Here is a 17,690-nt window from a genome sequence, read left to right on the forward strand (position 1 = left end):
ACCGGGAGAAATATTAAAATGCTTGAACCAAGTTGGAATAAGAGGAATATTGAGATTATGTAATAAAATATATGACAGTGGTGAATGGCCTGAGGACTTTCTGACAACAATAATAATTCCATTACTGAAAAAACAAGGAACCAAGAAATGCAGCGAGCACAGGACAATCAGCCTCATTTCACATGCAGCCAAAGTGACGTTGAGAATAATTAATAAAAGACTTGAAAAAGTAATGGAGGAGAATCTTGCCAAGGAGCAGTTTGGCTTTAGACGGAATACAGGCACCAGAGATGCAATAGGGCTCCTACGAATCTTGGGAGAAAGTTTATTGAAAAAGGAAGAGACCTATATATGTTTGCAAAAACAGACATAATGTCTTATGGGATAACAGCAATCAGTGATTTTATAATGTTACTTTAAATCCGTCTTGATTGCAAATTTTTTTTATTATTCATATGACCGGTTTCGGCTCATTCAGAACCATCTTCAGATCTGATATTTAAGTTACAGGAGTAACCCGTCCAATTCAGCAACTTTCACATGCTACGTCACCATTGAAACTAACGGAAAAAAATATGGAATGAAAATTAACACAAATAAAACAAAAGTATTGGCACTAGGAGGAAATAAGGAAATAAAAATTATGCTGAATGGAGAAATACTAGAACAGGTGCAAAATGTTAAGTATCTTGGAAGCAGGATAGACACCGACTGGAAGTGCACCACAGAAATTAAAACAAGGATAGCAATGGCAAAAGAGGCGTTTTATAAGAAAAGGAGAATTTTTTGCAGAGGTCTGGACAGAGAACTCAGGAAAAGACTCATAAAATGTCTTGTATGGAGTGTTCTTCTATATGGCGCTGAAACATGGACTATGAGGAAGAAAGACAGAGAAAGGCTGAAGGCTTTTGAGATCTGGACATGGTGGAGGATGGAAAGAATAAGTTGGATGGACAGAGTAAAAAACGAAGAGGTATTGAGAAGAGTGGGAGAGGAAAGACAGTTACTAGATGGAATAAAGAGAAGAAAAAGAAATTGTATTTGGCATATATTAATAAAGGGGTTATATATTAATAAAGAATGATGGACTGATAAAAACAGTTTTAGAAGGTCATGTAGGAGAGAAAAGGAAGCAAGGAAGGAAGAAATTCCAGATACTGGATGACATGATGGACAGTACAACATACAGCAGCCTTAAGAAAGGAGCAATGGAGCGCAGAAAATGGAGAGGCAAAGGACCCGCTAATATAGCAGATAACTGATGATGATACCACCTGTGCAATTCAGAAAAGCTGGTACTGATGGGAAGGAGCTAGATGGCAGAGGTTGTGAAGCAGTCATTGACGTGTTGGGAGACATGCTCTGCATCTATGTGGTCCAGTTGTTTCTTGGCCACAGTTTGTCAGTGGCCATTCATGTGGACAGACAGCTTATTGGTTGTCACGACTAAGTAGAATGCAGCACAGTAGTTGCAGCTTAGCTTCTAGTGCACAAGATTGGTTTCACAGGAAGCCCTGCCTTTAATGAGATAGGTTATGTTTGTGACTAGACTGGAGTAGGTGGTGTTGGGAGGATGTATGGGACAGGTCTTGCATCTAGGTCTATTACAGGGGTGAGGCAAGGGGCTGGGAGCAGCGATTGTGTATTGATGGATGAGGATATTCTGTGGGCTTGGTGTGTGGTGTGGGAGGGATGGAATGGACAGTGGATAGGACATTTCTTGTTTCACGGCATGGCGATAGATAGTCAAAACACTGGTGGAGAATGTAATTAAGTTGCTCCAGTTGTGAGGGGTACTGAGTCACAGAGTCATCTGCATGATAATGATTATCATCTTCATCTACAAGCAATGGCTCATCACTGCAGCAGTGCTCCCCTATTTTGTGTTGTACTTTTCATTTCTTCATAATTTTGGCACTTTGTTATTTCCAATAGATATTTGACTATTTTCTTTCTTCACCTTCCCATGGTTTTCTTTCTAAATCGTTTCCTTCCAGTACGTCTGTAAGAAACTATTGTGTCTCAGTAAATGTGCAAAAGTTATCCTTTTTTTAAATAGTTTTTATAAGTGTTCTCCACTTATTGATCCCTTTTTACATCTTTATTGGTTTTTCTTTTTGTTCAGCTGTTTGTTATTAGCCTTCTACAAAGCCACATATCCATTGCTTCCGAGGACTTGCTATCTGGTTTCAACAGTGCCCATTTTTCATAGTCGTATAGAGTATAATCCAGATGAACATTCTGGTAAATTTTCTGTGGGACCTGCTATGTTGGAGTTACTCGGTAAAATGAGCATTAATTATTTACACATCAGTGAGAGGTCTACCTCCTGATCAGATCTGTGAAACAGTGTTGTATAAGTGGATAAAACTGTTTCTCTCTCCCTTTTTTACAGAGCAGACTGCTTACATTTTGCTATTCAGGAACCAAAGTTTAATATATGTGAAGAGGTAGAAGCTGATATTGGCAGGCATGAGACCCTTTGGTCTCTGTTTGAAGAATTCAACAGTGGTGAGTTTTGCATAGGCAATAAAGGAATGGTAAATTGTCCATTATGATTATGGTGTAATTAATGAATGATTGTTACATAATTGGAAAGAACAGCATTCTGTTTTGACTAAATAGAAAGATACGCCTATCATTAGAATTGCTATGTTCCTTGTGATTACTGTCACATCTTACTACTACTCATTGTCATTCCAGGACTTCAGGAGATGTCAAAATCTGAGTGGATAATATTCCGCAGCAGAAGTTATGTCTTTGAGGATTTTCTACAAAATTGGGAGCAACGACTTAAGTCAGGAGTGGAAACTTCAGGGCTAACTGTGAAATTACTTCAAGAAATTGATACATACAAGGTATATATGCCTCAATGTTTGTCCATAACATTGTGATACTTTATACTGGAACTTGTCTTGAATAACTGTCATATGTCTGGGAAATTGGCTGATGACACTATAGAATATGTAATTTTTTTGCCTAATTTTTGTCGCTGAATGATATGTATATGCAGTTGTCTGGCAGTTTCTGTTTTAAAGTGTGAGGAGAAATCGCATGTTTTATGAAGTTTTCATCATGCCTTTGTTATTTTAATACAAGTCATATAAAGGCATTTTTTAATCACTCCTTCAGTTACTGTATGTGCATGAAAGAAGAGCAGTGAGGTCCACATTTATTACTCAGGATTGTACCTTTTGAATTCAGTTCAGTGATCTGACTGTACTAGAAATGTGTAAGTCCAGAGTACAATTTATAGCTACGAATAGCAGCAGTCATTTTTTGAAATATTTATTTATTTCCATCAATAGATTGAAGTTATTTCTTACTCGTATACAGTTATAAAGTGCAGATGATTTACATTATTTTTTTAAAAAAAAGTTCATGTGGGCACTAGAAATCACATTGTGTACCCAAAATTTGGCTTTAATTTAAAGAGAGCTACCTAAGGGTAACCAGAAATGTCTCAGAACTAGTAATACAGATAATAAATATTTTAAAAGTTATTGGTCATCACTGTTTATAGCTGTAACTCATTTAATGTAAATATATGTTGTATTCCACATTACTCACAATGGTTAAGGCTACTGAAATCTGTGTTTTTATTTCCCAGTGAGTTACACGTCTTATGCATTTCATAGAAAAAAAGGAAAGAAAAGTACTAGCACAGAGAAGGCAGCAGGGTTTTGTGTACTTGATATTTTTTGATATTTTAAAAATATTATTATTTTGTGTGCACATTTATGAGACCTATAGATTAACTTGCCTGATGCAAACTCCTCAATTTCTAATACAGACTTCAGTTTCCAAATTTCTTACCTCTGTTCCCCAATTTAACATGACTCCTCAATTTAAAAATTCTCCTGTTCCTTAGTTATTATGTTTTGGTACACACATCTCGTCTTCTTTTCACACAGAAATTCTGTACTGCTCTGCTGACAAAAATGTTGTTATAATCTTCTCACAAAACATACATTATGAAATTATTGTTTATTGTCTGGTTACAATTACCTATTGACCATATTACATGTCTTAGTAATAATTCAAATTCACAGTCTTATACATTGGTCCATCTACATTTATTACTACCATTACAATAACCACTGACTATTCATAAAACAATATCTGACTGATTCTATTTGAAGCAGGAATGTCACCTCACAACCCTTAGTTTCTGGCTGCAAAGACTAGTGCCCAGATCAGTAAATATCTCTGTGACACCAGTCTCTCTCTCTCTCTCTCTCTCTCTCTCTCTCTCTCTCTCTCTCTCTCTCTCTCTCTCTAAATAAATAAATAAATTAACCGAGTAAAACAGGAGAGCAATAGAAAAATTACTTAATTTTGTCGACATGCAGCATAATTTACATTGTTTGAATTCCATTATGATTTTTTGTGGTCTAGTTATCAATTAGAGATTGTTCTCCAAATTGCATCTGCTCTCCACAAGCTCTCTCCAAGACCCTTCTCTTGTCAGAAATTCAATCACACTACCGCTCCGTAAAGCATACATGTGGGGCATACTCTCTGCCATGCACTTTACAGTGGTTTGGAGAGTGTGAATGAAGAATCTTTTGTTATAGCAGTGAGCCAGCCTTCTGTCTTGTCAGGATGTTGATAATTAGTGTTGTGATAGCAATCTTGGACGAGATTCGTTTGAACAACAATAATTTCAACAGAGACCAGGGATACACACTCAGCATGGCATGGGGACGGGTGTTGGACACTGAAAGAAAGCAAAGACAGATGCGCGACGCAGGAGCGACAGTTTCAAAAGTGGCCCTGGTGCCACCTGACGCCATTGGTGCTGCCCCGGGCAATAGCTCCGCTAGCTGCCCGGGTTGACTTACGCGTGCGCCACATTGGATCGATCTGATTGGCTGCTGATGATGTCATCATGCCTATATAAGCGAGAAACTGTAGCAGCCCCGGCAGTCAGTGAACTCCTGATGATGGTGGCGGAGGTGGCCATCGAAAGCTCGAGGATTGTATTCGAATTTACGCGGCTGGAAAACCGAGAACATTTTATTCATAGTGCACTTGTCTGTTACAGGTGACCCCAGTTACAGGGCCATGGGGAAAAGTAGCAATTTGAATGTGGCAGTGAAGCAAGTATGGTACATCATTGCAGAACATCATAGACATACATCATATAACATACATACAAACATTAATCCTTGTTCCATAGATCATGAATACGACATTTCGTAATGATGTGATGTGAAACGTATCTATTTAACATGAGTTTTCTTTACACAGTAATATATATTCATCCCCATTACGGTTGGAGGAAGGCAATGGCAAACCACCTCCGCTAGGACCTTGTCTAGTACAGCAGTGCAGGTCTCCCACATCGTCCCCTATGCTCAGTATGGAACCTCAAAAAATATAAAAAAAACAAAGATGATGTGACTTACCATGTGAAAGCACCCACGTGATTTACCAACTGACCTGCCTACATTGTGATGCATTCTATGTGGGAATGACCAGCAACAAACTGTCCATTCGCATGAATGGACACAGGCAGACAGTATTTGTTGGTAATGAGGATCACCCTGTGGCTAAACATGCCTTGGTGCATGGCCAGCACATCTTGGCACAGTGTTACACCGTCCGGGTTATCTGGATACTTCCCACCAACACCAACCTATCCGAACTCCGGAGATGGGAACTTGCTCTTCAATATATCCTCTCTTCCCGTTACCCACCAGGCCTCAATCTCCGCTAATTTCAAGTTGCCGCCACTCACACCTCACCTGTCATTCAACATCATCTTTGCCTCTGCACTTCCGCCTCGACTGACATCTCTGCCCAAACTCTTTGTCTTTAAATATGTCTGCTTGTGTCCGTATATGTGTGGATGGATATGTGTGTGTGTGCGAGTGTATACCCGTCCTTTTTTCCCCCTAAGGTAAGTCTTTCTGCTCCTGGGATTGGAATGACTCCTTACCCTCTCCCTTAAAACCCACTTCCTTTCATCTTTCCCTCTCCTTCCCTCTTTCCTGATGAGGCAACAGTTTGTTGCGAAAGCTTGAATTTTGTGTGTATATATGTGTCTGTTTGTGTTTCTATCGACCTGCCAGCGCTTTCGTATGGTAAGTCACATCATCTTTGTTTTTATAATTCAAGCTTTCGCAACAAACTGTTGCCTCATCAGGAAAGAGGGAAGGAGAGGGAAAGACGAAAGGAAGTGGGTTTTAAGGGAGAGGGTAAGGAGTCATTCCAATCCCGGGAGCGGAAAGACTTACCTTAGGGGAAAAAAGGACAGGTATACACTCGCACACACACATATCCATCTTCACATACAGACACAAGCAGACAACGTGGAAAATATATATATATATATATATATATATATATATATATATATATATATATATATATATATATATATATATATATATATATATATATATATATGAATATAATAGAGGGAAACATTCCACGTGGGAAAAATATATCTAAAAAGAAAGATGATGAAACTTACCAAACAAAAGCGCTGGCAGGTCGATAGACACACAAACAACACAAACTGTAACTGTAACTGTAACTTAGTAAAAGTCTTTCCCAAAGAAATTAGAGCTATAAATTATTTATTTTGTGTGTTTTCAGAATTTTTGATTTATGAATTAGAATTGATTCCTTTAGTATTTCTACAATAGTAGAAAGATAATTGCCAAAAATCACTATCCTCAGCATTCCAGACTAAATGCCATTGCATGTTCCAGTCCATTTTCCAGACTTTTTGTTTGTCACCACACACTTATCTGTTTGTGTTGTTTGTGTGTCTATCGACCTGCCAGCGCTTTTGTTTGGTAAGTTTCATCATCTTTCTATATATATATATATATATATATATATAAAAGGGAGAGGGTAAGGAGTCATTCCAATCCCGGGAGCGGAAAGACTTACCTTAGGGGGAAAAGAGGACAGGTATACACTTGCACACACACACATATCCATTCGCACTTACTACTTCATATATAAGAATTCATCTATTGAGTAGAAGGAGTTGTCATTCAGAAATTCTTGTAATGTGCTTTTAAATGTTGTTTGGCTATCTGTCAGACTTTTAATACTATTTGGCAAATTACTAAAGATTTTTGTGGCAGCATAATTCACCCCTTTCTGTGCCAAAGTGAGGTTTAATCCAAAATACAGATGTAACTTAGTAAAAGTCTTTCCCAAAGAAATTAGAGCTATAAATTATTTATTTTGTGTGTTTTCAGAATTTTTGATTTATGAATTAGAATTGATTCCTTTAGTATTTCTACAATAGTAGAAAGATAATTGCCAAAAATCACTATCCTCAGCATTCCAGACTAAATGCCATTGCATGTTCCAGTCCATTTTCCAGACTTTTTGTTTGTCACCACACACTTATCTGTCCTTTTGTTGTACACATGTTGTACACATCTTTGGTAAACTCCGTGAATCTCCCATTCATAAAATATGTTGATGTCACTATTAGCCAGTGGTTCAGGTTTATCACTAGTGACAAAGAAAAGCTGCTTTTATTATTATTTTTATTGTTATTATTCAAGCTGTGAGAAAATTGATGCTAAGATAAAATTTAAAATATTTCATGTTACAGCTAGTACCATGTTTGAATGGGAATAAAGATGTTTTCAAAAGGTACACTCTGTGTAAATGCAATTTTTAATTCACAACAAATTACACGAAAATGAGAAGTAATTAACGTGGAAACAGAATAAATCCTGTAGCCTTTACAAAGGTTTTTAATTAAATAAATTTACCCCTAACCTTTGAGTTATTTAGATGAGAGAGAGAAAATCAGAATCTGATTTTGCTATCTCATTGCTTACAAGTTAAAACTGATTAAAAGTATGGAAGAGTTTTTAAGAACAATGTCAGTTGAAATATATAATGATTGACAAAATAAGCATAAGATAAATATCTTAAATATGTCAGTTGATTTTAATTTGCATCCATCAACGAAAAATTTTCATATTTTTCTCAGAAATATTTACATAAAATCCACACTCACTTCAGTTTTTAGTTATTATCTTTAAAAGACATTCCAAGATGTAATTACTTAAAACTACTTATTGCAGTCAAGCTATGAAATTATTCATATCAGTTACAAGTAGTAGACACCATCTCTATACCTATGAAAATAAAACAAAAAGAATCATACATATACAGAAATACTAACTTAGCCTACTGTATTTCAGTTTTTAGTTTGTTACTTTCAGCTGTGCATCCTATTATTAGGTGTACCAAATTCATTGTTACATTCTAACCTACCCAATACTAATGAATATATCTAGTCATGCAGTAGGCTAAGTTAGGTATTTCTGTATATGTTTGATTCTTTTTGTTTTACTTCCATAGGTATAGAGATGGTGTCTAGTAGCTGCAACTGAAACAAATAATTTCATAACTTTAACTGCAATAAGTAGTTTTAAGTAATTACCTCTTGCTATATCTCTCAAAGATAATATGTTTGGTCTTATAGGCTGTATTAAAATAACTTTGCTGTTAATGTTTCTGCTGCCAGCTGTTAGTTTTCCACTTTCACAGCTCTCCCAACTGATTCATCTAGTTTCTGTCTTGCATTAACCATGATGATCTTCAGTATGTTCTTCATTCGGCTGATGCCATCTGATCTTTTCCTGATATGACCTAACCATTGCTATTCAAAACGTTTTCTTGGTCAGTATCTCCTTTTCACATATTTTAGTTCTTCTATTGAATATCTCCTTTGTCTTTAGCCTGTGCACAAATAAGAAGTAAAATATACAGTGACTATTCTCATGTAATTGTTCTGCACATATTGTTCTGCACAAATTGATGTATAATTTGAGTGTTACAAATACCAGTGATGTAAAGTGATTACTTGCCAACATATTTTCATTAGTATATTTTTCAATTGCGACTGGGATCCACTCTTGGAAAAGATAATTTCAGCTCCATGGTTCTTCGCAAGTGCCATGGAATTCATGGTGATAGAAAGTTCATGTAACGCAGGTCTCTGCCATTGGGTGGAATTATTTCTGTCTCTCTCTCTCTCTCTCTCTTGTGTAAACACAAATAAATAAAAAATAAATAAAAACATGTAGCTAATAACTTCAGTGATTAGAACAATAATAAATATTAATTCTTTACCTAATTAATTGTAATGGTCAGTTTTATTGCTCAAACTCAAGTTTTCAATCTGCTGGTACGTGCCAGTGTTTGTTCTATTGTGAATCTGATGAGTGTATCACTTAAAATTCATTAAATTTAGCCCATGTAATCTTGTTCGCATTGAGTGACCTCTAGTTCTTATTATTCTGCTTTGAATGTTTGAGTCATTGGTGATGTTTCTGTTGATTCGACATTCACTGAACAATTGAATACAAATTGTTTTTTAGTGTATTATTATTTGAGTCAGTTTTGAATGTTGCCTGTGTCCCTTCAATAACTGCATTTGGTTTCTTATATGACATTAATTTTTCCCTTCTACTTTTTATAGTCATGATGTCATTCTTGATTAATATATCATATATGAAGCATATTGTATAATGTAAATTCAATTTTTGTTTCAGATTATTATACCTGCCATCAAGTATGTGAGGGGTGAAATGTTCAGTGAGAAACATTGGAAAGAATTATTCATTCTTTTGGGAATCACAGATAAATTAGTAGAAAATTTAACTTTCGGGGATATTCTTGATGTGAGAGACAACATTTCAAGGAAAATTGCTGAATTGAAAGTAAGTATTTTGATGTTAGCATTTGAATTTAATCACTAGTATTGTTTTTACTTGTGACCAATCTCTACATGCATTCCTAGTAATTTAGTTGTTAATATTGATCAGATGAGGCAGGTGCTTCTCATCATGGAGCTTAAGTGACCTGACCCTTCATTTCTTTGTTGATCAACCTGCCCTCTTTTTTCCCTAAGAAAGTACTTGTAGTTCCAGGAGCTTGGATTATTTCATGTACTTTTATAAATGGTTTATGATAAATAAATGGTTTATTTGTGTATAATAATTTTTATGGTTGTGGACATAGTCTGTTTATAAACATATGAACATTAATAAGAGTTTAGAAGTAAAGGTAAATTACATGCAACAACATTAAAAATCCTTGAGGGTACAAACATTTATGAATTAACAATTGCTCTAATTTTGTCTGAAGTATGTTTCCATTTAACAGTTTTATGTTATTTAGCATTCTGTTATAAAAATGTCTGCCAGCAGAAAATGGTCTATGATCTGTTGCTCTTTTATTACTAAATTTTATGTAGTAATCCTCTCTTGGATTTCACTATTGATTATAGTATGCTCTTTTTTCTGTTACAAACAGTGTAGTCCTGAGAACATACACTAAATTCACTGTTATTATGTTACACAAAATGAAGTATTCTCTACAGGACTGATGTTTATTAATATTAGCTATTATCCTAATAGCTCTTTTCTGGACTCTGAAAGCCCTATCCATGTATGTCATTTGTGCCCCACACCAGATTTCAGTACCATGTTGTAGATTGGCATGTATGATTCCAAAGTAGATTTGTCTTAAGACAAATGGTATACTAGAAAGGCATTTTGGTTGATAGGTGTTACAGGAGATACTTTTTACACGTGTAACTGATGTACTCCTTCCATGTAAGATGTTTGTTTACTATAATGTCCATGTCTATCATTTTTTTCAACTGATAACTCCGACTCAGTATCTACTTGTCTTGATTTATAATTTAGCAGAAACTCCATCAGAATTGTCTTATCCTTATTCAGTGCCGACTTGTTTTTGGTGAGATATTGTGTGATGAGGCTGACATTCCATGAACACAAATGCTTGGTGTTCTTGTCAGCAACTTATAGTATCTCGTCTGACCCCTTGTGGTTTGGTAGTACAAGACCTCAGTTTAACTTTTAAAACATCTGACGTACTGTAGCCTTTTCATAAGCACATTTTTACACTATCACATTCACACACAAATTTTTGTACCTGTAATTAGTTATATTACAGTGCAGCCCTTTTGCTTTGGTACCTGACATCTAACTGTTGTGTTCCTCATTCATCCCAGCTTGTGTCCATGCAATGTTCACTGGAAGGAAACTTAATTCTAACATGAATCTAGGCACATAGTTGCTTAGTGGCTACTAACATATCACTTTTTCAATATAGACATACTAATTTTCAATCAGTACACAGCTGTATTCATTAGTCATCTGTGTTACAAGAGTACAAACGTTCATAATGCAGCTGTTATTTTGATTTACCTTTTGCACCTGAAAATAAAAATGTTGTCATAGGCAGGACACAATGTCAGTATCTTTTGCAGCTTATTCAAAACTTCACATCTATTCCTTCCTTTGTTGTGCATAGATATCCTCCTATAGTGTTTACTGTAGCTTGTGTATAGTTGCGTGTAAATGTATATACAGTGTGTTTTTTTCCACCATGTACAAACTCTAGGGACTGATTGATGAGAGGATATGAAACAAGAAAGGTGTAATGAAATTATGTCCAGAAAAGCATGGTTTCCATGCTAAACACCATTCATTCAGTCAGACAGGGTCGTTTCAGTAAACGGGATATCATGAAGGACGTACCAAAATATGTGGACACCAGACTTGGAGGAAAATGTGATTAACACTATGGAAGGCGACTGCCGTCTCAGTACCAGGCACTTTGCCCGCCAGTACAGGGAAAGCCAGATGACCATGTGGAACATTTTCCATGACAATTGTTACTATCCCACTTACAGTGTGTGCAGGGCTTACCAGTGACAGACTTTCCACATCGAGAGCAGTTTTGTCACTGGTTTCTTTACTAGGCAACCATAATTCCAGATTTTGTGTCATACATCCTATTCACAGATGAGGCCCCCTTTACATGTAGCGGTATCTTCAACTTTCATAACATTCATCTGTGGAGTAGTATGCCTAACCTCCATGGTATGGTGACAGCATATCATCAGCATCGGTGCAGCCGGAAAGTGTGGTCTGGGATAATTGGTGACTGTATTTTGGGATCAGTCTTCCTTCCATGTCACCTAACAGGCTGGAACTATCAGTGTTTCTTGTGGGTGACTTTGCCTCCCCTACTGGAAGAAGTGCCACTGATGGTTTGAAGGGTTATGGGCTGCACTTTGATGGCACTCCAGCCCACTTTGCCGTCAACGTCAGGAGCATCTCAGCTGTGTCTTCCCTCATCAATGGATCAAATGACAGGTTCCAGTTGCATGGCCTGCTCATTCACTGGATCTCAAACCGTGTGATTCCTGGTTATGGGGCCATCTCAAAAGTATCATGTATGCAAAGCCCATTCCAGATGTGGAGCCTCTGGAGCAGTGTAGTCATGCTGCCTTTGACACTGTTTGGGAGCAGCCTGGCTGATGTGAATGTGTGAGACAGAACATGCTACGGTATGTACATGCATGTGTTGAGGGACATGGAAACCATTTTCAACACATTCTGTAACAGTGGGTGCATCATACAGCAAGTATTAAACCACAGTCGTAGATCTTTTTTGTTCTGTATCCTCTCATTGATCAATCCCTAGGGATTTTACATGGTGGAAAAAATCACCCTGTCTACCGTACATGGTAATATAGTGTGTAGATATTTTTGTATATACAGTTTCTTTATTTTGCGCACTCTAAATGCTCCAGAGATTAATTCTCCTCTCACTTTAGTTTTAGCTTTGTGGCGCAGACTCGTCATTTCTATACCAGTTAATGTATATTGTAAAGTTTCTAAAATACAGTTTGGTTGGCATTCATTTGCTAAGCTGCTTCATTCTACCAGCTATGCAATGCGTCAGACTATGCTGTGCTGTCTGCATGCACAGTGGCTATTTTGACTTGTAAGCTAGCCCCACTGTGCATGTGCAGTGTCTCCCTCTCTTCACTACATCATGTGTTTTGTGTCTTGGGCATATTTCTACAGTGCGTTTAGAGACTGCACAGATCATTCAGGTTCAAATGAACTGTGTAATCTTGTGGGTAAGCATGGGCTTCCACGGCCATTGTCACTGTTAATAAAATTCTTCTGGGCTGTTGACCGCATTGCCAGTATATAAAATTCTCCAACTTTTTAGCCACTATTGCAAGTGGCCTTCCTCAGGGTTTGTGCTGAACTGACTGTGGAATGAGAGAGGCCTAGATCTTATATAGCAGCAGATGAAGCTGTTTATGTAATTTTATAGGATACTTGAGGATAGGAGGAGGGGTTTTAGGCATTCTTTATTGGTCTTTATATTATTCCTTGTCATTGGCAGATAAAGACATACTGAATTGGTGTTTACATTATTTCTTGCCATTAGTGGAAACAGGCAAATTAGAAATGGATGGTAGCTGAGACATAGCGCTGTTCACTTGCTGCAAGGTGCGGGCTGCAGTATGCCTGCACTATGTCTACATACAACAACCATGGTCTCCTGCTCGCCATTGTGAGTTGCTTTATGCACGCTGTCCTCCCGTAACATTGTCACTGCTGGCAGCCAGGACTCTGGAAGCCTATACCTGTCCTCTCTATTCATATTGGCGGGTCGCGTGGCTATTTCTATCCCCTCTCTGATCTTCCTCTTTAGTATAAATAGTTGTGTAATTAAACATGAATGTCTTAAGAAGCATGACTAAATGTTTGTTTTTTCATACTTATTTGACTTCAGTACAGTAGTCAAGCCATGGTCGCAGTAAATTACAGAAAGTTTACATCACTAGTCTCCGTGAAGCTCAGTCACCATTATCAAATGTAACAAGTATGAAATAAGTCTTCTGTATTATGAGAACCTGAAATAGAAGTAACATCTAACCACAACACCTTTGTCATAGAAAACAATATCGTGAATATATCATTTTAAATGAAACATCATCATGCAGTAATGGCAAAGAAGCAAAATCATTGCAGTCAATTGCTGTGAAGCCTTTATCTATATAGAACATTAAAATCTTAATGTAAGGTTTGTTGGATTAGGATTGGCATTGTCCAACTACTTGCATAATGAACCTGACATGTGAAAATCTTGTCTCATTAATCTTAGCAATTCTGCTGTTATTATGAAACCTACATCACTCAAGCATGAGTTGGAACCATTAACTGAAGTATCAGAGGGCACCTTGACAATTTAATGAAATACTCTGAGACAAAAATTTCCACATCTTTACATCTTAAAGTTGAAATTACATAGCCTGTAATCTTGAACACCCACTCAATAGCACTGTGTCCAAGAAACAATTGTTTGCTTGGATGACACATATACAGCTGAGGCTACCATATGACTGACCAACATGATGGATGCTGCTGCCTCTTTGCCACTTCTCACAGCTAAAACTCCAGGGTGGCCTTTCCCATTGTCAAAGTGTTACCTATTACCATTGTTGCGAGATGCAACCTCTCCTGTACCACAACAAACCAAAATTTATCCAAAAATGCTCCCTTGAATTGTTCATAAGTGTGGCACATATCTACCATGTCCATGGCTCATAGCAAGATAGAGCCTTGTATGTATCCTACAACAAAATGGATATTTTGTGTCTTTTTCCAGTTTCTAGGCAGCACATTATGGGAGATATTTATGAACACCACTGGGTTCATTCTTTTGCCTTCCAATGAAAAGATAGGGAGCCGCCTATGCCGTAATAAACCTCCATTTGCTAATAAAGTAGGAAGACATGCAGCACTGTCTGTTGATGGTGTGGCATTGTTTCGGTACATGTGATTATATTCTGCGTACATCTGCATGACAGGCACAATAGTCGATAGTCGCCGGTACCTGCTGCATCTTGTATTTCATATCTACTTTGTCTGATGGGGTATATAACAAACTGTGGATTGGTACTAGGATTATCTGTCTGGTTTAGTGGCACTTGATTGCTTGGTGTTGGATTTTCTTTTATTACTTTTGCAACACTGATTAGGCTACTCCACAACTTTTCCTCTACTACTTTACTGCCCCAATCTGTCCTAGCCAATAGTTAATTCTATTTTTCCTTCATCACCTTGACTACTTCTATGTAAGTTTTATGTTCCTGAACTACCTTTTGCACAAGGGTACTAACTTGTCTAGTGGGTATCGCTTCAACCCTAATCCTTTAATTATTTCACATTTTTATCAATTCTTTCTTGCTTCTTTTGACCTAACCGAGTGTTTAAATTTGAATTATCTAGTTGCAGTGACAATTCCAGTACTTCTTATGGTAAACCTTTACATACTGACTGCAACTTGTTTACAACACCTGTCAGTGTGTCCCGATTCTTACATATTTGCTATTGTGCTTGTTGCATCAATGTCTACCAACGACACTCTTTGATTCTAGTTATTTATATCCTGGGATAAGTCATGAGCAGCTCTGCTTTTAATTCCTGTCTGATGTTTATGGTTTTACCAGTTAATTCATTGGACAGGTCAGTATATAAGTTCTAACTAAGGTCACCAAACTGCTGTGTCAAATTAACTTTGAGATCATCAAATGCCTGTTTTTCTTCATTTTTAAGAGTCTTAAAATTTTGTGTATGTTTTTCAGAAAATTTGTCAAACTTTTGCTTTTGTTCCTTTGTAAAACCATTTTTTAAACCATTGAATTGTTGTGCTTGTGTAATGCATTTCACATCGAAGTATCTCAATATCTCTTGCATTCATTGTGTCCTGTTCAGGGTACCGGATATACCCTCCATGTTCCATTTAGTTATAATCCCATCAAGTGTCTGTTGCACAGGAAAAGTATAATTTAATGAATATGCGCTATCATGCCTTTTATTCTCACCACGGGAGGCCATTTCGTCTACCATAATCATGGTAGCATCACATATTACAATGTAACTGTCATCAGAGTCCATAGCATTTAAGAGGTGTAGATGGTCTTCATCACGGTGTCCAACATTTTCAACGTAATTGTCACTTGTTGTTATGTCCATGTGGGCAAAGTCTTGTGTCTGCCTGTTTTTGCTAATGGACTACCAACAATGGACCTATTTTATGTACTCATTTTTGTTGCATTTAATAAAATGATTAAACTACTGAAAATTGTAGATTAAAACATCCTTTTCATAATTTTGATGACACCACTTCACAGTCTAATCTGTAGTGTGTCACTAGCATATACTATAACTCATTTTCAGCGTGATGTAATTGGATGCACACAGTTATCAACATCAAAATAATGTGTTAACATAAACATCTACCTTTTTGAAAAGAATGTCTCAAATCAGAATATACATTGGAAAAGGTCTATGGCTACTAAGTGCAGTCATGCATGCAGTATGTCGTAAATTTTCCTACCTTCAAGTCACTCTTTTCAGTCTTCTCAATATTAATTCTCCAGTTAATCCTCACTGGTTTATTCACACCATGTTTCTGCCTCTCCTCCATTATGATGGCAATAATATTCCAACCATGAAACATAAAATGGCTATGATAAATAATGTAATATATACAATTATGTAACGTCTAAACAGTAACCTGATCCCTTCAGTCTATGGTGCCATACAAGGAGTGGTTCCCATTGTATGAAAATGCAATTTTTGAGAGAGAAAGGTATATTGATATTAACATAATCACCAGCACTTGTCACTTACTAAAGTTTTTTCATTTACACAAACACAATGCAGGACATAACGAAAGCTACTGCTTTTAATCCTCTACAACATGAACTTGAAATGATTAGTCTTGAAAGTTCTCTTCCTGTTGTTGTTGTTGTTGTGGTCTTCAGTCCAGAAACTGGTTTGATACAGTTCTTCATGCTACTCTATCCTGTGCAAGTTTCTTCATCTCAAAGTAACTACTGCAACCTACATCCTGCTGATTCTGCTTAGTGTGTTCATCTCTTGGTCTCCCTCTATGATTTTTAACCTCCATACTGCCCTGAAATACTAAATTGGTAATCCCTTGATGCATCAGAACATGTCCTACCAACCAATTCGTTCTTCTAGTCAAGTTGTGCCACAAATTCCTCTTCTCCTCAATACTATTCAGTACTTCCACATTCGTTAAGTGCTCTACCCATCTAATCTTCAGCATTCTTCTGTAGCACCACATTTCAAAAGCTTCTAATCTCTTTTTGTCTAAACTATTTATCGTCCATGTTTCACTTCCATACATGGCTATACTCCACACAAATACTTTCAGAAAAGACTTCCTGACACTTAAATCTACACTCAACGTTAACAAATTTCTCTTCTATAGAAATGCTTTCCTTGCCATTGCTAGTCTACATCTTATATCCTCCCTATTTTGACCATCATCAGTTATTTTGCTTCCCAAAAAGCAAAACTCATCTACTACTTTAAGTGTTTCATTACCTAATCTAATTCCCTCAGCATCACCTAATTTAATTTGACTACATTCCATTAATTTAATTTGACTATGTTCCATTATCCTCATTTTGCTTTTGTTAATGTTCATCTTATATCCTCCTTTCAAGACATTGTTCTTCCGTTCAACTGCTCTTCCAGGTCCTTTGCTGTCTCTGACAGAATTACAATGTCATTGGTAAACCTGATAGTTTTTATTTCTTCTCCATGGATTTTAATTCGTACTCCATATTTTTCTTTTGTTTCCTTTACTGCTTGCTCAATATACAAATTGAATAACATTGGGGATAGGCTACAACCCTGTCTCACTCCCTTCCCAACCACTGCTTCTCTTTCATGCCCCTCAACTCTTATAACTGCCATCTAGTTTCTGTACAAATTGTAAATAGCCTTTTGCTCCCTGTATTTGACCCCTGCCACCATCAG

General features: G+C 36.8%; 1 protein-coding gene across 1 annotated transcript in view; it reads left to right on the forward strand.

Annotated features, from left to right (window-relative positions):
* Positions 1 to 17,690, forward strand: part of LOC124777773 (cytoplasmic dynein 2 heavy chain 1) — an 829,086-nt gene that overhangs the window by 270,980 nt on the left and 540,416 nt on the right. The window contains exons 19-21 of the mRNA XM_047253283.1: positions 2,396 to 2,511; positions 2,704 to 2,858; positions 9,546 to 9,713. Of these exons, the coding sequence (XP_047109239.1) occupies positions 2,396 to 2,511; positions 2,704 to 2,858; positions 9,546 to 9,713 (439 nt within the window). The remainder of the gene's footprint in view (positions 1 to 2,395; positions 2,512 to 2,703; positions 2,859 to 9,545; positions 9,714 to 17,690) is intronic.

This window comes from Schistocerca piceifrons, chromosome 2 (genome assembly GCF_021461385.2).
Source record: "Schistocerca piceifrons isolate TAMUIC-IGC-003096 chromosome 2, iqSchPice1.1, whole genome shotgun sequence".
NCBI classification, from domain to species: Eukaryota; Metazoa; Arthropoda; class Insecta; order Orthoptera; family Acrididae; genus Schistocerca; species Schistocerca piceifrons.